Source organism: Trichechus manatus, unplaced genomic scaffold, assembly GCF_000243295.1.
Source record: "Trichechus manatus latirostris isolate Lorelei unplaced genomic scaffold, TriManLat1.0 scaffold00112, whole genome shotgun sequence".
Taxonomy (NCBI): Eukaryota; Metazoa; Chordata; class Mammalia; order Sirenia; family Trichechidae; genus Trichechus; species Trichechus manatus.
Genome location: NW_004444048.1, coordinates 7440939 through 7465486, shown reverse-complemented (window position 1 = coordinate 7465486; position 24548 = coordinate 7440939). Strand labels below are relative to the sequence as shown.

The 24548-nt window shown below is 36.2% G+C and overlaps 1 protein-coding gene across 1 annotated transcript in view; it reads right to left on the bottom strand.

Moving 5' to 3' along the window:
- FAR2 (fatty acyl-CoA reductase 2) overlaps positions 1-24548 on the bottom strand; it is a 64647-nt gene that overhangs the window by 3760 nt on the left and 36339 nt on the right. The window contains exons 5-10 of the mRNA XM_004383610.2: positions 23309-23353; positions 18293-18411; positions 17424-17491; positions 10338-10509; positions 6050-6179; positions 858-985 (exon numbers count right to left, since the gene is read on the bottom strand). Coding sequence (XP_004383667.1) covers positions 858-985; positions 6050-6179; positions 10338-10509; positions 17424-17491; positions 18293-18411; positions 23309-23353 — 662 coding nt within the window. The remainder of the gene's footprint in view (positions 1-857; positions 986-6049; positions 6180-10337; positions 10510-17423; positions 17492-18292; positions 18412-23308; positions 23354-24548) is intronic.

Genomic DNA, 24548 nt, shown 5'->3' with positions numbered 1-24548 from the left:
TCTTGCTAAATAATTAGATTTACACAACATTCTCCCTTAACTAGTTTCTCATACCTCTCTCTACCACAAACATGTTTAGCATAATTTTCTTAAATATACTTTGATCATAGTATATCACAAATTTTCCCTTATTCTTTTTCATTAGAAGGTAAAGTTCTAAAGTCTGTAGGCTGCTATTGAAGGTTCTACCCTATCCGTCTGCCATCTAAGTTTTCATCCTTATCTTCTATGCAGTACAAATCCTTTGCTTCTGCCAGAAATATTATATCACACTGGTATAATTCTTTTTCCCTTGGAGATTATTGACTGAAAGGAATTGAAGGAAGTTGAAGGACTTAAAAAGTGGTTAAGTGATTTGCCCAGCTTAAATCCCAGAATTAAATCGCATGCTGGTTAGCTAGGTATTCTTTTTGTATATCGCATTATGATAGGGTGTGGTAGAAGAAACAGAAAACTTGGGTTCATATCCTGACTCTTGTACTTTCTGTGTGTTACCATGAACAAGTTACTTACCTGCTTTTACCTAAATACCTGCTTTTACCTAAATACTTCTTATGTAAACATAACAAAAAATAATATCTGTCTCCTAGGGATGTGGTGAAGAGTAAATGAAATAACGTATAACGGCATAGTCTAGAGCGCAGTACCTGTAATATAGTAATGCTCGAGAAATGTGAATTCCTCTCCTCCCCCACCAAAATTTCATGTCTTGTATAATATCAGGTCCATAGTCCCCCACCAAAATTTCATGTCTTGTATAATATCAGGTCCATAGTCCCCCACCAAAATTTCATGTCTTGTATAAAATCAGGTCCATAGTAGGACTCAATAAATACTACCTGACTGACTGTGCTTACCTTTTAAAGTGTTGCCTTGCTTCTGGGATCCCAGCCATGTCCTCTTTCAATAAGTACATTTTAATTCCCAAAACATAATTTTCAATGTAGTCTATCCAGTTCAACTGGCGCATATCAAAGTTGAATACCTGAAAGGCAAGAAGAGACTATGATTACTAGGATCATTGCATACTCACTTTGTCAACTTGATAAAGTCTTCTCACATAAATGAGTGACATTCAGTTTGAGAGACTTAGGTTTGGACCCTTCCAAATAAGAGATTATTTCAGCTGTTATTTTAAAATGCACCAACAGTATGGATGACCATGTAAACAGAAACATTTTAACATGGACCAAGCAAATTCACTTGACATAAATTTCATAAATTTAAAGAAAAGTTTAAATGAACTGGTATTAGGGGAAAAAAGTACTTAGACTTAGGAGACTTATTCAAATAAGGATTAATTATTTTTAAACAAGTGATAGAATAATGTGTTAGAGACAAATAATAAGTTATGCCTTTTTTCCTGCGCTTAGCTCTTAAATTTTGGTGGTGTACTTTGGCCTACTCTCGTGTCCAACATCACCATCTCACCATATGTATTAGGGTAACTTTTGGGAAGCAAAACAGAATGTATATTTAAGACAGAGAGTGATTGGAGATAAAAGAAAAGAGATCCAAGGAGGATGAGGAGGTGGGGAGAAGGAGAAGGGGAGGAGAGAGAAATTTATTTGAGGAGGAAAACTGTTGCCACATAGAACATAGATACTGAAAGTGATGATAAAGAGCTTTTTTTTTGCTGTGATTAAGAACGTATTATCCTTTGATGTGTTATTGAAACTCCACTGTAAAGATTTTAATTCTTTTCAATAGATTTTATTTCTGCTGCAATTTCTTTGAAAATGATGCTGTGCTGATGTTAAATCATGAAGGAGCCTCACTTAATGTGGGTTGTAAATGGAGATGGATAGGCTAGGAAGAGAGGCCTGATAGTTTGTCTTTGAGTCACCCAGGCATCTTTTCAGAGTCTCCATAGAGCTTAACTGAGGAAAGAGAAGGAGAAAATGGGCTTCAAATATAATACAAAAATGCTTTTGCTTGAATATAAAGAACTTGGGGCAATAACAATTATTAAACACTGGAAAGAGTGTCAGCCAGATAGTGGTATCATCTTTGAAAATATTAAAAAGTAGAAGGTACTTCCTGGAAGATTTAGGTGTGGTCCTGTTAAAATATTTAAAAAATTGCAGTAGGATCAGGCCTCACTGTCTTCACACACGGTAGATCTGTTTTTTCAGGTTTTTATTTAGTGGATTTAGAAAGAATGGCCTGAAAAATGAACTTGTGCTAGGTGAAAAAAAAAAAAAATCCAATATTTAATCATTCTTAGCAAGTAGAGTAACCAGAGTTGTTTTGTTTTGTTTTTTAAATGCCTCAGTTCTGTCCATTGGGCAGCTTTCTCTCTCCTTGGAAATATAGCACTTTCAGATCACTTTTTTTTCCTATTAAAGCCTGTTGTCAGTTGAGAGTCTCTCTCATGTACGATGAATGAGAGGTGACTGATTAGACTTAACTGAATAAGCTTCTGATGAGGTTTCAGCAGGAAGGAGTTTAATCTTAGTAACAAAAAAGTCTTAATTCAAATAAATGATGGTTCTAGAACAATGCCTGGCATAAAGCAGGCATTCAAAGAATATTTGCTGAAAACATGAATGAATTATATAATTTCAGTCAAATGAATTTTTAATATTAATTTTAAAAGCCAAAAATGTTTATTTTTTTTATACAGCAAATTTCTTCTGTTACTTGATCCTTATATAAGGTTTATAGGGATACATCCAAATTAAACTTTTTACTTTCCTCTTTTAAGACAGAGTTCTTGATGGAGGCTTAGATTGTACCAAATAAAGGGCATAAATTGTGAAAAATAAATAAATAAAAAAGTACAAGCCAATCACCACCAAAAGTGAAACTTATTGACTTTAAAACAGCCACACAACTTTCTTCAAATCTCTTATGTTTATTTCCTAACCTGCATCTTTCTTGCAGGGTCTGTGATTAGCTGTTTTCCTTTACCTAGGAAACATCAAACTTCTAAAGGATGTAATCAAGTTTGACATTTTAAAGATTTAGTAATTTACGTAGGGCTACTTAATTCTGCCTCCTGTGTTTTTTATGCAAATAAAAAAATTGTATGTTAATCACATCTTATACCTGGAAAGGGATCTTGAATGGAAAGTAGCTAAATTATTAACATTCCTATTTAATAGTCTGAGGATTTAATAAACATTTGTTTAATGAATGAGCCCTTTACTGATTGGCTGTCCTAATTGCTTTTGGTGTTTTCTTAACTTACATGGAGAAACATGAAAGAAATGATTCTTTAACAGTTGTTACTGTGAGAAACTTCCTGGAAGATGACAGCATGAGCAGTTCCATGCCCCCATCTTCCTACATAATCACCAAGGAAAATAACCAGAAATTGGTAGACTCAACTCTGTAAGAATTCTGAAAAGCAATCAGAAGATTGCAGCAACTAAGCAAATGCTGAATTAAAAGAAAAAAGAAAAAAAAAGACAACTTTTAATTGGTAGGAAAACCTTTATTTTCTACTGCATGCACCCTCCCCCCCACTCTGGCTTGGTGCACTGGCACTGGCAGCAGCTGACTGTGGACTGCACTCTCAGAGGATGGGCCTGATCTCTGGCTCTTGAGTGAGCAGAGCAGACTTTGCCAGGTGGTTACAGTGGGTGTCTGTTCTCATCTATCTGGGGCTGCCTGAAGGACTGAAGGAAGTGGTGCACTCCCATTAGTTTTTGTCTGCCTTGGAGCACACGCTGGGTAGGTGGGGGCAGCAAGCAACACCTAAAGGATGTGACCGCCCACAGCCACCTCAGACTCAACAGTGTGATATGAGTATACAATTAACACCTAAGGGCTGAAGGAGAAGCTGGAGTGAGAATTTCTTTCAGAAATTAATGCTTTCAGAATCATAAAGTATACATTGGAATTGAGAAAGCCACATGTATGCTCATGGTAAAATGTGTGCAGCAAATGCCTAAGACTCTAAGCTTTCACGTTGGCCTGATCCCTAAGTGTACTTCAGGCTAGACGAATTATTGAAGGAGAGCCCAAGCACAGAGCCAAGTTGCAGAGACTGGCAAAGATGTTTTTGTTCCCTCCCCAACCTGCCCCTCTCCCAGAATACAAGGACATCTTTTTGAAACTCTAGGTGGATATGTGCTGGGAATTAGAGTCTTCATTGTCCACATGGGAGGGCACCCATTGCAAAAATAGTTTGGGGAGGGCACTGAGCAGACAAACTACTACAGCCTTCAACAATTTAAAAAAAAAAATTCCAAATTCTACAGAAGAGGAAGAATCTGAGTTTCAGAGCTAACACATTATATCCAAATGGCCCTGTGTCAACAAAAAATGACAAGGCATACAAATAAACAGAAAGGATGGTCCATTCAAAAGAGTAAAATGAACTGTCAGAAGCCATCCCTATGGAGCCCAGATAATGGAAAGACTAGAAGACTTTAAAACAACAGTGTTAAATATTCTCAAAGAATATCAATATCAATAAAGATATTAAAAGGAATCAAACAGAATTACTGGTGCTGAAAATAAAATAACTGAAATGAAACATTTACTGGGGCGTACAATAGCAGATTTGAACTGTGAGAACAAAAAAATTAGAGAACTAGAAGATAAAATGATCAGATCTGAGGAGCAAAAAGAAAATAGAATGAAGAAAAGGAAGCAGCGCCTAAAGGAATCGTGGGACATCATCAAGCAAACCAACATACACGTTACGAGAGTTCTAGAAGGGAGAAAAGAAAGGGCCAGAAATAATATTTGAAGAAATAATGTCAGAAAACTTCCCAGATTTGAGGAAGGACATGAGTCTACACATCCAAGAAGCCCAGCAAGCTCCGAGTAGGATAAAACCAAAGAGAACCACCCCAAGACACTTTATAATCAATCTCTCAAAAACCTAAGATGAAGAGCAAATCCTGGAAGCAGCAAGAGAGAAGCACATCACCATATATGAGGGATCTTCAATAAGGTCAAGTACCCATTTCTCCTCAGAAATCTTGGAGGCCAGAAGGCAGTGGAATAATTAAATTGCTAAAAGAAAAGAACTAGCAACCAAAAATTCTATAACCAGAAATTCTGTATTTGCCTTTAAGAATGAGGGTGAAATTAAGACATTCCCGGATAACCAAAAGCTGAGGGAGTTTGTTACGACTAGACTTACCCTACAAAAAAATGCTAATGGGAGTCCTTCAGACTGACATGAAAGGACACTAGACAGTGACTCAAAGACATACATAGAAAAAAATCTTTGATAAAGGTAATTTCATGGACAAATAGAAGGGCTAGTTTCATGGTATTTTTGGTTTGTAAATCTAGTTGTTATGTCCCGTATGATTTAAAATGACAAATGTATAAAAAATAATTATAAATCTATGTTATTGGGCACCTAATTTATAAAGATGTAAGTTGTGATAACAATAGCAAAGATTTCGGGGCTTATCGTTTGTGACTTCCAAGAAGCTAATGTAAAGAAGCAAATGGCACTGATACTAAGCAATTAACAGGAAGGCTGTCTTGAGAAATAAAAGTCTGAATTGTCTAAGAGAAACCATTATAGGGAGGAAGACTGAAGGTGCTAGAGAGGGCAATACTGATGGAAGGAGAATTTGAATGGGATACAATGTCCAGGTTTAAGGGGTTAGTTTTAAAAAGATGAGAAGGAAAGAAAAGTAGCTGTGGAGATGCAGAACAATTTCAATTAGACAAAGATAGCAGATGAGAGTATTTATGAGCAATAAAATCATTTTTCATTGAAGTTATATGTGTGGAGAGTAGGAGAAAGAGGTACTGAGGGTTGAAAAGATAACAACTACTGAGGGGTGAACAAGGGAATGAAGATGAAACACATGACTGCAGAAGTGCAGTAAGCGTCTAACTAAAGTCCAATAACCTAGGTCTCTTACCTATGTTAAACTTGTCTGCCTGCAATTGTGTTGATAACATTGACTTATTTTCTTAGCAAAAAAAAGAACAAATACTTTTTTTTTCCTGTGTATATAACCTTATGGATAATATATATAAAACTTATTTTATTCATGAGCTTCCCAGGTTAACTCTAAATTCCAAATGAGTATGATTTTCTTGTTGTTTCAGTCAGTGCTGTACTTACTTTCTGATCTTCAGGACTAAGTGCGAACATCAGCATTTCTGTATTGTATGTGCTCCATTCCCAACTCCGGTTAAGGAAATACTCCATCCTGGAATTGGTTCTTAAAAGCCGATTCATGAGCTTTGTCATCCTGAGGTAAAGATCAGATAGGAACAAATCTCAGCAGCACCACATCTGCCTGCTTTCCTGTTAACTCTATAGGGTTTTATGACGAATTATTTTTAGAATATATAAAAATTACCCTTGTCCCCTTCCCCTAGCCCCCCATTAAAACTCTCATTATTTTTCTTCCACACTAACTGTGTTGAATGAAGGAAAAGGGATAAATGTAAAGGAGCTTGTTGTCTCTGGCATTTAGTACCACCCTTCCTCTTCTTTCTTTCATTATCATCTCTCTCAAAGAGTAACAAAGCTATTTTAAAACTGAGTCAACTATCCACCCTTAATGACATTCTTTGAATTCAGGGGTAGAGAAATAGCTTATTTTTCTCCCTCATTATATATTACCAGATTTTTAAAAAATTGATAGGATCCCAGATCTTAGTATATAACTTCTGGGAGAAGTGTTGACTCTATTAGGTGTTATGAACTAAAGGCAGTCTTCAATTGTAATGCAGATTTAAGGGGAAAAGAACTTATTTGTTGACAATGTACTCTGTGTTAGACACAGTGCTGATACTTTAAAATATTATCTCTGCTAATTCTCATAACAATTCTTTTAGGTAGGTATTTATCTGCATTTTTATGAATGGGTAAAGTGAGCTTACTATAGATTAAGTGTCTTAGATCACATAATAAGTGGCAAAATAAAAATTCCAACCCAGTTTTGACTGGCCTCAGGCCACTGCTTTTGTGATCTTACCACACTATGCCCCACTACTTAAAATGGACTACCTCATTCAATGCCATGGTCAGAGCTTGGTTCAGCTCTACTGTGAGCCTCCCAACTTGACAACAATTCATCAAAAAAAAATTTTACATATGCAGTCTTATTTGATTTGTGTGGTAATCAGAATTTACATAATTTATCTCCATTAAGCAATAGGCTCAAGGCCACATAGCCAGTACTCAAACAAACCCAAGTCTTCTAACCAGAAGTCTCCTTTGGCCTGTGTTGTTAGGTGCCATCGAGTTGATTCCAACTCATAGTGACCCCATGTGACAGAGTAGAACTTCTCATGGAGTTTTCTAGGGTGTAATCTTTATGGGAGCAGATTGCTAGATCTTTTCTCCCTTGGAGCCATTGGGTGGGTTCGAACTGCTAACCTTTTGGTTAGCAGCTGAGTGCTTAACCTTTGTGCTACCCGGGCTCCTTCCTTTGGCCTATAGGATATTTGATTTTTATCTTTTAGCCAGTTAAGCCAGTCATGGTAGCAGTGATTATGTAGTCCGACCCAGTAATGACTACAGTGCTAGTCTATTCTGGGGATTTGGTCTTAATTCTGGTCAAATCCTGATGCCCATTACCTAATGACATATGAGGTTCCTTTCTCATTATGTCACAGAAAATTTCTTAGGGAGGAGGAGGTAGATATCATTGTTCCCTGATACTAGCATTATGACAGTGTTTCACTTAGCAAATATTATCCTACATCTTTATCCATTCCACAAGTCTGATGCAATGGATGTGATCTCACATAGATTTATCTATTTTTTATTTTTAAAGGTATTTGCCCATTGTATATACAATATTATAGGAGCATAATGGTATTTTTTTTAGGAGAAAATACAGAATATATTTATTACTCTCATGTAGAGAAGGTCTTTATAATAAATAAAATACAAAGGCTATAATGAAAAGGAGTGATTCATTTTACCACATTCTTTAGAACTAATAGCTAGCATTTCAGTGATTGCTCTGTTCTAAGCACTGTTATGTAATACCCGTTAAAGTAGGTATGATTACTATTCCCTTTCTACAGATGAGGAAGTTGGGAATTAAATCGGTTAGGATTTAGAGAGGTTAAGTAATTTAGGGCTCATATGTCTAAATTAAGAAGCCCTGGTTGCTCTATGGTTAAGCACTCGTCTGCTAACCGAAAAGTTGGTGGTCCGAACCCACTAGCTGCTCCACTGGAGAAAAGACTTGGCGATCTGCTTCCATACAGATTTCCAACTAAGAAACCCTATGGGGCAGTTCTGCTGTGTCCTGTAGGGTTGCTATGAGTCAGCATCAACCCGACAGTACACAATGACAACATGGCTAAATTGGTGAATCCAGGGTTTAAATCCTCTAAGTGTGGCTCCAAAGTCCATACTCTCAAGCTCTACATTGTATACACATATATGTCTTGTCTTGTATTACAAAAAGCTTCATAATCAAAGCTAAAATATAAGAAACAGACTTGGAGAAAATATGTGAAATGTATGTTTACACACACGCATATGAGTTCCCATAAATTGACAAGAACAATCTAATAGAAAAAGGCAAGAAACAGAAAGAGGCAACTCACAGAGGAGAAAACCTGAATGTCTTATACACAGACGGAAGCCCAGCCTCTCCAGCAATCGAGAATGCAAATCAAAATAGCAAAAAGATGCCACTCCTTATCATTGGTTTGACAATTCAAGTTTGCTTTTTGCAAAGTATTGCTGAGAGTTAGGGAAAACAGATTTGTACTCTCATATAATGTTGACAGAGCCATCCTTTAGGGCAACCCATCAGTAGTCACTACATCCACATACCCTTCAACAATGCCACCCTTCAGCATCCTATACCTAGACATAGTGGCACATTATAAAAAGATGCACGTGCACTGATAACTCATCGCCCCATTGTAATAGAGAAAAGAAAAGGAAAAAAAAATTGGAAAAATGACAAATTTTCATTGAACATTTTTGGTGAAAAAAGTTGAAGAATATGATTTCATACACACACACAACACACTTCGAAGCAAAACTATACTCTGCATACATATCTGGATATAAATGCAGAGAAGATTACACACAAACACACCTGGGGAGGCAAATGGTCTAGAAAGGTTTTAGCTTTTTCTCCCATAAAGATTATTTTTAAAAAATCCTGTCACAAAACAAAGCAACTCATTTCCCACAAACATTACAATTTAATTTCTCAAAAACAAAATGCATACAGATTTTTATTCTGTTCCTTCCTCCTCTTTTTACTTTTCTGCTTCTGAAACTTTGTTCTCTAGTCAGGCCTTCTTCCAACTCTGATATATTTTAAAGGCATATCTGCCTACAATGTTTGGTTTTTCTTCTTTTTCCATGTTATTTCATAAACCCCATAGAAATGTTTTCCTCTTAGCCAGTGTGCCCTTTTCACCTTGCTCAGGAAGAAACTGACAATTACCGAGTTACCAACTGTAAATAAGGTCTCTAAAAATCTGGCTAAAATATATATTGCCTAAGTTTTGGTAATTTGCTCTGCTAATAAGGATGGAGTTGAAGCCTTGGTGGCGAAGTGGTTAAGACCTACAGCTGCCAACCAAAAGGTCAGCATTTCGAATCCACCAGCCGCTCCTTGGAAAGCCTATGGGGCAGTTCTGCTCTGTTCTGTAGGGTCGCTATGAGTTGGAATTGAGTCGTCGGCAATGGATTTTTGTTTTTTAATAAGGATGGAAACTAAACATGCTAAGAAAGACTTCCTCCATTATAAAGGGGCTATCAAAAAAGGCAACACTATTCATATTTCTGATTCTTGATCACGGAAATTAAATGATGATTCCTCAGACAAGCATAATTTTATTCAGGTGACGCAGAGATCAAAGGATATGTCTGTGTCACAGAGCTGCCTCATCAGCACACTTTCCAGTATACCTTGTACCCTCTTATTTCTTCACTAATCTCTAGCTGACAGTAAAACCAGTTAAGAACACTATAGCCTTGAGACTCAGCTTTTTCCAGATCCTTCTGTCACTTCCTTTGAGACTACTTTAACTTCTTCCCTTAGTCTGTTTCCTCCTGTGTAAAATCGGGATGATAATAATATCCTCCCTGGGTTGTTGTGAGAACGAAAATGAGATCATCATGCAGGTCAACTCCTAGCCCCATGTGTGTTACTCCAGTGGCAGAGCCTCGATTGCTGGTCTTCTTGAGTAGATCATCACTTGCTGAATTCATCAAATTTCGTAATATTTAACTCCCTTTATTATGGCAAGGTAGGAGTCCTTTGTGGCTCTCACTACTACTATTTTAGTTATCCCAAAACTTTGTATGTCAAATTCAGTTGTCTCCTTTGATCCCCAGCTGAAGAGAGGACTAAGGACTCTGGGGCCCTAATCTCCCATGCAGTGACGCTCTCAAAGCCATTGACTCAGCTTCTTACCTGGGTTTCCTTCCTGTGAGCCCCAGATAGAAGTCATAGATGATGGCCGGGGCCCAGTGGCTGACTGCATTACAGTATTTGATTGTGAAACTGTTGTTTGTGATCTCAACGTTTGGCCTCCTGAAGGGTCTTTCAAATGGAATTTTTTTGAAGGTTGCTAAGACTTGTAATCCTAGGAAAGAAACAGAGAAAGTGCTAAGTCTAGGAGCATATAAACCTATCAGGGTGGAAGGCACTGGCAATAAAGTGAAATAATCAAGACTAAGGATTTGCTGTGTAGAGTCAGTCAATTTCTAAGAACAGTATGAAGATTGTTATGCAGGGCAAGTGATCGTTGGCAAAATCGTACATTTGATTTTGTGAATGGGTAAGGAATGTGAATGACACCCTTTAATCTAAAACAAAACCTTGGGGAAGTAGTTTTACTCAATGCAGTGAAGCACTGTTCAGACAAACTTAAATCCATCATTCAAGTCTAAGGTTATCTAATCTATTCTGAAAGCCCTAAGACAGAGCCTAAGGCCTTCTTTCCTTGGTTGGATCATTACTTGCAGAACCATCAGGAAAATTTCTTAACGTTTTACTTAAACCTTTATTAAAGGCTTAATTAAGTAAAAGAGTATAAAGGCATGATTCCCTTGTGTTGGTTCAATTTAAATACCACAGTCTTTTGCTTCTTTGGTTTTTCTACTTCTCTGGGAATATATCAAACTTAGTTTTCCAATCTGGTCTCCATGTTTTTATTTTGTACTTTTTACTTTTTATATTATTACTTAGTTAAAACTTAGTTGAAAATTTTTAATGTACATTTGTAAATTCAGTAGTTCTTTTCAAAGGTTATTCATTTAAATTCAATTTTGATTTTATTTCTGCAGATTTTTCAAAGAATATTCCTAAGCTCATTATTCAGTTATGAAGATAACAGTTATGATGGTGATATGATTATTGTCCTCCTAAAAAGATATTACCTAGAAATTTGTATTAAAAATATATACCCTGTACACAAAAAATTCTCAAGAAATATCTGGCCTGTAGGCATATTTATTTGAAAAACGGAAAACAAATGAAAAAGTTATGCACAATTTATAGTATAAGAGTATTCAGAAATTAACACTGAACTTCTGGTCTATATATCCATATGCCTAATCAACATTTCCTCTTGGATGTGTAATAGGTATTCAAATTTAACAGGTTTAAAACTAAACTCTTGGTACGCCCACTACCAACCACCCCTTTTCTAAGTACATACATAAAAACCTACTTCTCCACCAATCTTCCACTCCTAAGTAAATGATAATTCAATTTGTTTAGTTGTTCAGCCAAAAATTTGGAGTCATCCTTGATTCTTCTCCAGCTTAACACCTCACATACAATCATACAGCAAAGTCTATCAGCTCTGTCTGATAAACATCCAGAAGCACCATTTCTACTGCTGTCTCTCTGATTCAGACCATCACCATAGCTTGGGATATCGCAAAACTATCCTAAGTAGTCTCTGCCACTATGCTTGCCCCATTACAGTCTGATCTCCATAAAGCAGCTAGAGTGATTTTTTTAAAATGTAACTCAAAATACGTTATTCCTCTGTTCAGAACCCTCCAATGGAATCTCATCTCATTTAGAGGGAAAGCCAAACTTAACATAGTCTATAAGGCCTTGCATTGGAGTCCCTGGATAATGCAAACGGTTAATGTGCTTGGCTGCTAACCAAAAAGTTAGAGGTTTGAGTCTACTCAGAGGCACGTTGGAAGAAAGTCCTGGTGATCTACTTTAGAAAAATCAGTCATTGAAAACCCTATGGAGCACAGTTCTACTCTGACACACCTGGGGTTGCCATGAGTCAGAATCGACTGGATGGCTTTATATTATCTGCATCCGCACTCTCTCTGCCCATCGCTGTCTTTATTTCCTACCATCCCCTCTTTCATTGCCTCTGCTGCAGCCCTCCTGGCCTCCTTGATGTCCTAAAATATCAATAAACACATTCCCATCCTAGGGCCTTAGTACTTATTGTTCCTTCAACTTGGAACACTCTTCCTCCAGATATCCCTTTGATTTGCCCCCTCACTTCTTTCAGGTCTTTGCTATCACCTTATCAGAGAGGCCTTCCTTGACTAGCACATATAAAACAGCAACCTTCCCACTTTTCTCTCTACCTCTTTAGTCTGCTTTATTTTTCTCAAGCATGTAACCACATCTGATATGTATTTATTTCCTCCTGTTAGAATGTGAGCACCACAAAACCAGAATTTTGTTTGTTTTGTTCATGCCTATACAGTATCTTGAACAGTGGTTGGCAGATCATCAGTGCCCAATAACTATTTTTTGAATAAATGAATGTCTTAGAAATATACAATTACTTTTCATTTCCTGAATCTACCCTGACACTAGTGATTCTAAAAACATTATTTAGCACTTAATACTTGCCAGGCACTGTTCTAGGTACTATGGTAGAATGTACATAAAATATATTTCCTGTCTTTGAGGAATTGGCAATTTGGTAAGGGATGTAGACAAACAGGAATTAAAATATAGTGCCTAAGTATTATGCTAGAGGTCAGTACCATATGATCTGGAGGAAGATTTAAGAAGCATCTAACTCTGTCTGGGTGCCGAGGCGGGTTAGAGTAGGCTTCCTGAGAAACCTGTGTAAGTAGCAATAAAAAAAAAAAAAAAAAAAAGTTGTCATCGAGTCAATGATGACTCAAAGCGACCCTATAAGACAGAGTAGAACTGCCCTGCAGGGTTCCAAGGAGCAGCTGGTGGATTTAAACTGCCAGCCTTTTGGTTAGCAGCCATAGCTCTTAACCACCAAGTACCAATAGCTAACATTTATTAAAATATTTAGTGTTCTAGTCACTGTGCTAAGCACTTTATCTCATTAAATCCTTCCAAGAGTTCTCTGAAGTAGAATGATTATTATTCCTATTGGACAGGTAACGAAATTGATCTAAGGGGAGAAACGAAGTGATTTTCCTAAGTTCATTAAACTAGTAAGTAGTGGAACCTAGTAAATAGTGGGACCTATATTAGAATGTAACCTCAGATTTCTGTTCAGTGTTGTGTTCCCAGTACCAAGAATAGTGCCTGTTCAATAAGCACAGGAATGAAATCAATGAATAAATGAATGAGCTATGATTTGAACCCAGGTCTGTCTGACTTCAGAGCACAAACTCTTGGCCATTAAGCTACTGTCTTTTCTATGGCTCTGACCCGAAAGATAAGTAGGATCTCATGCACGTGTGGAAAATTCACAAAAATTTATCATGTATTAAGTCATAAAGCAAATCTCAATAAACTTCAAAGAGTGTCATACGTATTGCATTCTCTGCCCACAAAGCAATTAAGCTAGTTGATATTAGCATAAATAAATAACTAGATGAAATAAAATTTAAACTCATATATTTGGAAGTAAAAAGCTACACTTCTACATACTCGTGGTCAAAAAACAAATTATAGTAAAAAATTTAAAATAATTAGAAATGAATGATAATAGAAACATTATATAGCAAAAATCTGGGATACAACAAAAGTGGCATTTGAGGGACATTTAAAATCTTAAATATGTTAGAAAAGGAAGGCTTAATATTCATGAGCTATATTGCTAAGTTGCAGAGCAGAAAAAAATATCAAGGAAAATTCAAAGAAAATAGGGGAGGAGATAATAGAAATAAGACCAGAAATCAATGTAATAGAAAGGAAAGAAGCAGAATAAAGAATCAATAAAGCCAGAAGTTGGTTCTTTGAAAAAAATAATAAAATTAATAAATCCCTGGGAAGACTAATTGAGAAAAAATGGAAGACACAATCACTATTATGAATGAAATATAACTACAGATACAGCTTAGGAAAAAAAGAAAAGAAGGTAATAGCAACTTCATGTGAATATATTTGAGACAGAAAAATAGACATAACTTACTAAGATTAATTCAAGCAGAAATTAAAAGCCTGCATAATCCTATAACTATTGAAGAACATGAAGCATTAAAAATCTTCCCACAAAAAGCCACAAATCCAGATAATTTACAGGTAGTTTTACCAAACTTTCAAGGAATAGATCACTCTAATTTTACACAAACTCTTTTAGAGAATTAAAAAAAATAATAAAAGGGAACATGAGGCTGACATACCAAGGTCAAAATTAGACAAAGACTATGTGAAAATTAAATGGTAGAATCTTATCTCACTCAAGAATAGCTGCGAAAATCCTAAGCAAATTATTAAGCAAACTAATCCAACAGAGTATAAAAAAGATAACTTGCTATGACCAAGTTGGGTATCCTATGAATGGCAGGATAGTTTAATATTTGAAAACAGGGAGACATTTAAAGCCTTCTGTTTAAAATTAGGAACAAAACAATGACATCCACTATTGCTATTTCTGTTCAACATTGTATTAGAAATTCTTTCCAGTGCAATAAGACAGTGCAATAAGGTTTGGAAAGGTGGAGCTGACAGTGGTATTATTTGCAGATTATATAATTGTCTACATAGAAAACCCAAAGGAAAACCTATATAATTACTAACACTAATAGTTTAGCAAGATGGTTGGATATAAGGCCAATATACAAAAGTCAACTGCCTTTCTGTACACCAGCCACTAGCAATTAGAAAACATACTTTTAAAAAAGAGACCATTTAAATTAGCAAATTATAAATTACCTAGGTCAAATCTGATTATAAAGATGTGTAAGACCTCTATGCAGATTGCAAATTTTTCTTGAAGGACATTAATGATGACTTAGCTAAATTGAGAGATATCCCATGTTCACTCACCCAGCTCAGTAATGTTACCTGAGGCTATAGATGTTCAACCTGTTATAACATAGTAGAGTGGTCTTAATAGGAAGCATTTTGATCACTCCTTATATCTCTGATAGGAAGCAGAAATGGGTTTCAGCTTGCATGGAAAATCAAGTTAATTAGTAATAGCTTCCAGAAATCCTGTGTTAAAAAGGATTCTAGTACAGAGACTTAGTGCAGAGTCTTATCTGCTGTGGGTTTGGGGGGAATACAGGAAGTGTGTATGCCTGGAAGTCTTCGAGTCCAAGCCTATCATGGAAAGAGCAACACTAGCTAGCTGCCTGCAGTCGTATTCCTAGTTTGGTACCATGTCTTGCCATTGGGAGGTGCAGAAATAGTGTTACCTGTGCATTTGCTACAGGGAGAGGAAGGATATGGTAGTAGGTACTGTGGAATCCTGCAGGATAGTAGAACTACTTACTCCTATCCTCCACCATCATTGTATGTTTAAATTGTATTCAAATTCATTTCCATGGATTTTGTGCATTGAAAGATCCAATCCCTTTCATGTAGACAAATCAGTAGAAAGTTTGTCCAGTGCAGGATTTCTCAAAATGGGTTCCTCCAGCATTAAGAGGTATCTGGATGCTTATTAAAAATTCAGCTTCCTCAGCATCATCTAACATTTTGGTCCTAGAAAGCTGGATGTTTGTGCTCTCAGAATGATTCATATTCACTTTTAAGAAACACTAGTGGAGTGGTTATTTGCACACACAAAAGAGGCAAGAGACCTGGTTTCTACTTCTATTTCAAGTACCAGCTTCCTTTTTGAATTTCAGTAGATCATTTACCCTCTCTGGTCTCATATGTAAAATAAAGTGAGACACACTAGATTATTTTTTTTAAATTTTTTTTATTGTACTTTAGGCGAAGGTTTACAGAACAGTTTCTCATTAAACAGTCCGTACACATATTATTTTATGACATTGGTTAACAACCCCATAACATGTCAACAGTCTCCCTTCTTGATCTTGGAGGACCTTTTTTTTTGGTGAAAATATACATAGCCAAAGATACACCATTTCAAAAATTTCTGCAATTCAGTAACATTGGTAGATTATTTTTAAGATGACTTTCAACTATGACATTCTATAATTCCACAAAACAGATACTAAGAATTTTGAGGATGGAAGAAGATTATTTTTAACCTCAAAGAATGGGATTTACATGTAGCAACTTTGTATTTAAGAGCTTAAGATATTTGTATCAATGTTGTTTTTATGGGTGGTATCTTAGATATCTTAATTCTGTTACTGAGGTAGAGGAGATTTGTTTTTATTTCCAAATGTTTTCAGAATTGTTTATAATCTATGATTTAAATAACTAGATATATAACAAAGAACTTTGATGGCAGTAGATAATTCCATTTTATTTATACTAAAGTAATAACTATAAAAAAATGGTTCAGTAGAATACTGTAAATTGGAAATAAGCTTCTAACATATTAAGTACATTTGATTTTTTTTTACTAATACCCAAACAACAGATTGATGATTTAAAAGTTTCAATTTTTCACAAAAAAAATCAACTCCTAATTTGACAAAGAGGACAAGATTGACTAGCTAATTTTTCTATTATGTGAAAGATTAATTACTTTAATTCAACAAGATACTTTCAAGAGTGCACTTATCGCTAGCTGCATAAATTAATGCAGACTATCTCTGACTCAATAACAGAAGTGTATTATTATTTGACTTTTGTAAATTTACTTGATCATTTCACATTCTCAGTGGTATACCAAGAGGTAGGGATGTGTTGAAAGGGCAGTTGACCCAGCAGGGAGAAGTATTTGATCACTGACATTGCTTAACATTGCTGACTTTTACTTGGTTTTATTATTATTTTTTTAAATCTCTATGGCCAGTGGACCCTTTATTGCCTACATTCATGAGGACTATTCTCAATGACCCCTTTCTTTGGTACACCACAGTACATTCTAGTTAATTATTACACATGCACAGTTTGCAATTATTTTGTCTCTTTACTTATTTGACTTATTTTTTGTCTTTCTTCCCTGCTAGACTCTAAGATCCATGGTAGATTTTGTCTATTTGTTCCTTTCTATGCCCTGGTGGCACAATGGTTAAGAGCTTGGCTGCTAACCAAAAGGTTGGTAGTTCAGATCCACCATCCACTCCTTGGAAACCCTATAGGGCAGTTCTGCTCTGTCCTATAGGGTTGCTATGAGTCAGAATCATCTAGACAGCAGTGGGTTTGGGTGTTTTTGTTTGTTTTTTATGGGTACACTAGTAGTTATGTAGTGACATAGTTAAAGGCACTTACCTATTTTGCCCCAATTACAGGGATTCATGTTACCAGATGTGCAGTGATAGATTAATGTAGATTTAGGTCTGGAAAATGAAATAAAAATTAGATAAATACAACAAAATGGAAAACTAATGATAAGGGAAAGTAATGATTAGACAGGATAGTTTCAATATTTCCCATGACTAAGGCAACCTATGCAATACTTCCAACCTTTGGATTAATAAGCAAAATGAAAGAAGACAAGGAAAAGTGTGTAAGTGTGTGTGTGTGTATCAGAGAGATGTCAAAGAGGTGTGACATTTTTGGAGCAAATGGAGGTACCATGTAGATGAGAAAGCAGATCATATTTCTGGCTTCTGGATATTTTTACTGGACAAATGGCAATATTTTATCCTAAGTGCTGTTAAACCCTGCTGAATTGGAAAAGATTTAAATGTCTGACTTCACATAAGGAAAATTTAATTCTGTTTACATTTACTAACAGAGCCAAATGCACAAGCAACCTTTTTTCCTTTGCACTAGAAATTTCCCCACACATGGTGATCTGAAATTTTGAATTTAGCAGGAACTGAACAGTCCAGTAAAATATTAAAAATACTCTCATTTCATTCACTTTTATTTCTTTTGCCTTAAAAAAAAAGGAAGCAGTATTTTAGATTGCTGAATAGAAAGAAACACTTTCTGGTTACTCAAGGATTTTATGGTTAAATTATTAAAAGGGTTTATTAGTTTATGATCAACCACATTCTATGCAGTATTTATAAAACAACTCTATACATATAAAATATTGAAACAGACACCGTCTCACACTTGGAGTCTTCTAGGATAAAACGCCTACACCCTTGTCATCATCAAGTCCTTGAAAGGAAGTCTAAGCATCCCACCTGTGAACTGCAGTGTACCATCCTACTGCCAAGATGAGATTGATGACGGTGTCAACAGGAACTACATCGGCTACAGCCATGGGGGTACCTCTTATGGACCGAAGGAAGCCTTTCCCAGCCTGTACAGAAAAAAGAATATAACATATTACACCAGGTCTTAAGTAACAGCTGGGGCTGACATATATATGTGTTATTAATGTTGTCAGTAATAGATGCTAACATTGATTCACTGCTTACTGGCTCATTGAGATAAGTCTGCCTGCCCTCAACCTAGCCAAACTCCCTGCGAAGTTCATCTTGCATGCCAACATTTCCATGAACCACTAACTTTTCTCAGTTCCTTTAGGAAGTGAAATTCCACACATTTGTGTCAAATTAGTGTCTTTAGTTAATTAATGCACACCAAGGATAGGTTTTTACATCTTAAATATTCTTTTTTAATATATTTTGTTTTTATTTTTTTATTGTACTTTAGATGAAGGTTTATAGAGAAAGTTAGTTTCTCATTAAACAATTAATACATATATTGTTTTGAGACATTGGTTGCCAACCCCACAACACATCAATACTCTCCATTTCTCGACCTTGAGTTCCCCGTTACTAGCTTTCCTGTCCCTTCCTGCCTTCTAGTCCTTGACCCTGGGCTCGTGTGCCCATTTAGTCTCATTTTGTTTTATGGGCCTGTCTAATCTTTGGCTGAAGGGTGAACCTCAGGAGTGACTTCAGTACTGAGTTAAGAGGATGTGCAAGGGCCATACTCTCAGGGTTTCTGCAGTCTCTGTCAGACCAGTAAGTCTGGTCTTTTTTTGTGAGTTTGAATTTTGTTCTACAATTTTCTCCAGCTTGTGCGGGACCCTCTATTGTGATCCCTGTCAGAGCACTCAGTGTTGGTAGCCAGGCACCATCTAGTTATGCTGGACTCAATCTGGTGGAGGTTGTGGTAGTTGTGGTCCATTCATCCTTTGGACTAATCTTTCCCTTGTGTCTTTGGTTTTCTTCATTCTCCCTTGCTCTAGATGGGGTGGGACCAATGCAGTATGTTAGATGGCTGCTCACAGGCTTTTAAGACCCCAGATGCTACTCACCAAAGTAGGATGTCGAACATTTTCTTTATAAACTATGTTATGCCAGTTGATCTAGATGTCCCTTGAGACCATGGTCTCTAGCCCTCAGCCCAGTAATTTCATCCCTTAGGGAGTTTGGGTGTGTCTATGAAGCTTCCATGACCTTGCCTTGGTCAAGTTGTGCTGACTTCCTCAGTATTGTGTACTGTCTTACACTTCATCAAAGTTACCACTTACCTATTGTCTAGTTAATGCTTTTCTCTCCCCACCCTCGTAAGCATCAAAGATTGTTTCTTTCTGTATGTAAACCTTTTCATCAGTTTTTATAATAGTGGTCTCATACAGTATTTGTCTTTTTGTGATTGACTTATTTCACTCAGCATAATGCCCTCCAAATTCATCCATGTTGTGAGATGTGTTGCAGATTCATCATTGTTCTTTATTGTTGCATAATATTCCATTGTATGTATGTACCATCATTTGTTTATCCATTCATCTGTTGATGGGCATCTAGGTTGTTTCCATCTTTTTGCTATTGTGACTAATGCTGCAGTGAACATGGATGTGCATATATTTATTCGAGTGACGGCTCTTATTTCTCTAGAATGTATTTCTAGGAGTGGGATTGCTGGATCATATGGTATTTCTATTTCTAGCTTTTTAAGCAAGTGCCATATCATTTTCCAAAATGATTGTACCATTTTACATTCCCACCAGCAGTGCATAAGAGTTCTAAACTCCCCGCAGCCTCTCAACATTTGTTATTTTCTGTTTTTTTGATTGGTGCCAGTAATGTTGGGGTGAGATGACATCTCATTGTAGTTTTGAATTGCATTTCTCTAATCACTAGCATTTCCTCATGTGTCTGTTAGCCACCTGAATATCTTCTTTGGTGAAGTGTCTGTTCATATCCTTTGCCCATTTTTAATTGTATTATTTGTCTTTTTGTTGTAGAGGTGTTGGATTTTCCTGTAGAGTTTACAGATTAGGCCTTTGTCAGATTTGTCATACCTCCAAATTTTTTCCCAGTCTGTAGGTTCTCTTTTTATTCTTTTGGTGAAGTCTTTTGATGAGCATAAGTGTTTAATTTTTAGAAGATCCCATTTATCTAGCTTATGTTCTAGTGTTTGTGTATTGTTAGTTATGGTTTGTATCCTATTTATGCCTCGTATTAGGACCTCTAGCATTGACCCTATATTTTCATCTCTGATCATTATAGTTTTTGATTTTATATTTTGGTCTTTGATCCATTTTGAATTAGTTTTTGTGTACGGTGTGAGGTACGGGTCCTGTTTCATTTTTTTACAGATAGACATCCAGCTTTGCCAGCAACATTTGTTAAAAAGACTATGTTTTCCCCATTTAATGGACTTCGGGCCTTTGCCAAAGATCAGGTTACTGTAGGTGGATAGATTTACATGTGAATTGTTGATTCTTTTACATTAGTCAATGTCTGTCGATGTACCAGTACCAGGCTGTTTTAACTACGTAGTTGTATAGTAGGTTCTGAGGTCAGGTAGTGCATGTCCTCCTACTTTATTCTTTTTCATCAATAGTGCTTTACTTATCAGGGGCCTTTTCCTTTCCATATCAAGTTAATGATTAATTTTTCCATCTTGTTAAAGAATGCTATTGGTATTTGGATCTGGATTGCATTGTATTTGTGGATTGATTTGGGTAGAATCAACATTTGTCACAATGTTGAGTCTACCTATCTGTCTTAGGCTGGGTTCTCTAGAGAAGCAAAACCAGCAAAGCATATAAATATATATAGAGAGAAAGAGTATCAAGGAAATGGCCCACGTGGTTTTACAGACTGGAATGTACCAATTTCGTGGGTCAGGATAGAGGCTTCTCCTGATTCACGTAACCCTAGGGGCTGGCGAACCCAAGATCAGCTGGTCAGAAAGCAGAGCACTTGCTCATAGGCTACACAGATCAACGAATCCCAAGGTCGGCAGGCAAGACTGTAAATGACTTTTGGAAGTTTATTTTATGGATATGTTTTTTGATGTTTGAAATGTGAACATCACTACTCCAACAATGTTTCATCATTAAAAAAAAAATAACAAGCAATAGTAGGCCCTAAAAGTTTAAGAAAGATTTATTGGAAAAATTATAAATTTCTACCACTTAACAAAAACTTTTATAATTTGCAAAATGCCACCATTATTTACTTTTTATTCAGTATCTTAGTTACTTCATAGATCACCAATGTTATATAGATGCAAGGTATGGAAATTATTCATGTTAATAATTTATTGACTTTATGAAGTAAGTTTATTATTTATACCCTGCATATTTCCAACATTAGTTGCAGTGGTTAACACTTTCTTATGTTCCTAATTTCTGTTTCTTGTAAATAATTTCCTTCCTTTGAACATAAGAAACCCATTTGGAAAATTTAGAAAATTTGAATAAATATGCAGCTTTGTAAACAATGTAATAAAACCCATTCTGGTATCATGTTAAAATAATTATATTCTGCATCATCAAACTTTCACCCTGTCATGGGTTGGGTTGTGTCCCGCAGGGATGTGTGTCGACTTGGTTGGGCCATTGGTTCCCAGTATTGTATGATTGTCTATCATTTTGTCATCTGATGTGATTTCCCTGTGTGTTGTAAATCCTATCACTATGATGTAATGAGATGGATTAGTGGCAGTTATATTGATGAGATCTACAAGATTGGATAGTGTCTTAAGCCAATCTCTTTTGAGAGATAAAAGAGAGAAGCAAGCAGAGAGACAGGGGACCTCATACCACCAAGAGCACCGGGAGCAGAGCACGTCCTTTGGACCTGAGGTTCCTGTGCTGAGATGCTCCCGGACCAAGGGAAGATTGATGACAAGGACCTTCCTCCAGAGCCAACAGAGAGAGAAAGCCTTCCCCAGGAGCTGACACCCTGAATTTGGGCTTGTAGCCTACTAGACTGTGAGAGAATAAATCTTCTCTTTGTTAAAGCCATGCACTTGTGGTATTTCTGTTATAGCAGCACTAGATGACTAAGAAACACTCCAACTAAGCCTTAAAGATGAAAAGAGTTAGAGGCAGGTAGGGAACAGAGAGGAGCTGCTAGAAAAATCCAAAATCAAAAGGAAGTTCATTGTCACTGTCTTTGACAAATCATCATTCACTGTCTTATATTTGTATTTTAATTCATGTTGGACCTAGTTCTGAGAACTGCAGAGAAAGAGTTTGAGGCATCAGATGCCTAATAGGATTTAAGCTCATTTAGGTCATTGAATTCCTATTTATTTTCCTAAAGACTAACGTTATGGTTCTGGTCCTAAGATTCAGTGTGAGCTGTGCAGCACCACACTGCAGGGAGACCCATACAAAGATCAGCTAACCCAAAGGAACGATTGAAGATTGCCCTGTCTCCAAGAGAATTATTGTTGAAAAAATGTTTTCTATATTAGTCAATTTTTATATTTGAAAAGTTTACTCCAATTGGTAGTTCTCTTTTATTATATCTGTTAAGAACTAGTTATTGATGCTTTATATCTAAATATCTGTATCTCTTCATCCACACATATAAATACATGTATGCACTTTATAATCAAGAATTTAATAATCTTTGAGAATATGATTTTTATTGTATCCCCAGTTTGCTGCACTAAACTGTTAATAAGTGGTGAAAAGGAGGAAATAGCCCCATCTTGTGGTAACTAAAGGAAAAGACATGCATATGGTCCTTGATGCACAAAAATTTTCCAAAAATATTAAATTCCTAAACAGTAATCGATGATAACACAGTACCTCTGTTTTCTTGATAAGAAAACCCACAAATAGTAAAGGTAATTTCATCCTGCCTGTATTTCCAATTAGCGAAATTGAGATAAGTTGCTTCAACTGTTGCAAATATCTCTGAAGCCAAGCCAACACCAAGCATTTTGTTACTATTCCTCCACTACATTTCAGGGAGTTATTTCTCCATCAGTATACATACCGCAATAATAAACCCAGTAGGTCCATTTATGTTATCAATCCAACCCTACAAAAAAGAAAATCTTTATTGGTTACTCATGTCAGAAAATGGTGATACCTTTAAAATATCTAGTCTAATCTTAATGAATTTCAAACAAAGAACACTGAGACCCCAGCCAATAGAACTGTCCAATATTTTTTACAACCCCAAATAAAGATCAATGGCAAAGCACTAGCTGTATTCTGCACTTTATTTGTGCAAGAATTAAAATTTTGCCAACTTTTTTTTTTTGTATAGCATGGGTGGTTTCATGTCATTTCACAACCTCTTATGATCTACATTTGAATCTTGTCTTAATGTTGTGACCTGCTAATCAGTTCATCAACCATAATTTTTCTACACCCTAAGGCTTGATTTTAAGCTCCCCAGGGAAACATTTGAAACATGATTTGTGGAGATCACTCATTTCTTGGAAATTTTAACAATCATAGAGTCCATACTAGTTATGTTTGTGTGTGTGTGTGTTCGTGTGTGTGTGTGTGCGCGTGTGTTAGCTTGCTTAGATATGTTAGAGGAAAAATACTTTAGGAGCAATTACAGGAAAACCTCTTTGTGTTTGTTTTCTAACCCCTAAGCAAGTTAGTTAAACTTATTATGTCTGTTTCTTTATCTTTAAAAGTCAAGAAATACATGTGTAATGGGAGAAGAGAGAGAAGAGAGGCTGGAATGAAGGGACTGATAATTGTTAAGACTTTTCTAGGGACCAGGCACTACACTAAGCACTCTTCATACATCGTCTCATGTAATCAGCTCTCCAAAATGGGTAGTATTAGCCCAGATTTACAGATGAGACAATTCAAAGGTTTTATTGCCTGTAAGTAGTGGAGCTCAAATTTATCGGGCCCTAAAGCATCACAGAGTTGCTCCGAAGAAGATGATATAATTCAAAGTACTTTCAAAAGGACATAGCAGCATACAGATGTAAAGTATTATTATTTCTAAGCTGAGAACTTCCTGTGAACTTTGAGACTTCTCTTTATCCTGGCAGTTGCAATATTATTAATATGGCCATCAAGGACATCCTGGTATATTTAAGTCATACTGGAAAAGCCAAGAAATGAAGCTATCTTCCATGGAAATTTGTTTTTTTTTTTTTTTAGTTCCCATTTCTTTTTTCCCTTACAGAAATTTATACATACATTGTTATGTGACTTTAATTGCTCTCCCCATACTATGACAGCACACTCTTCCTTTCCACCCG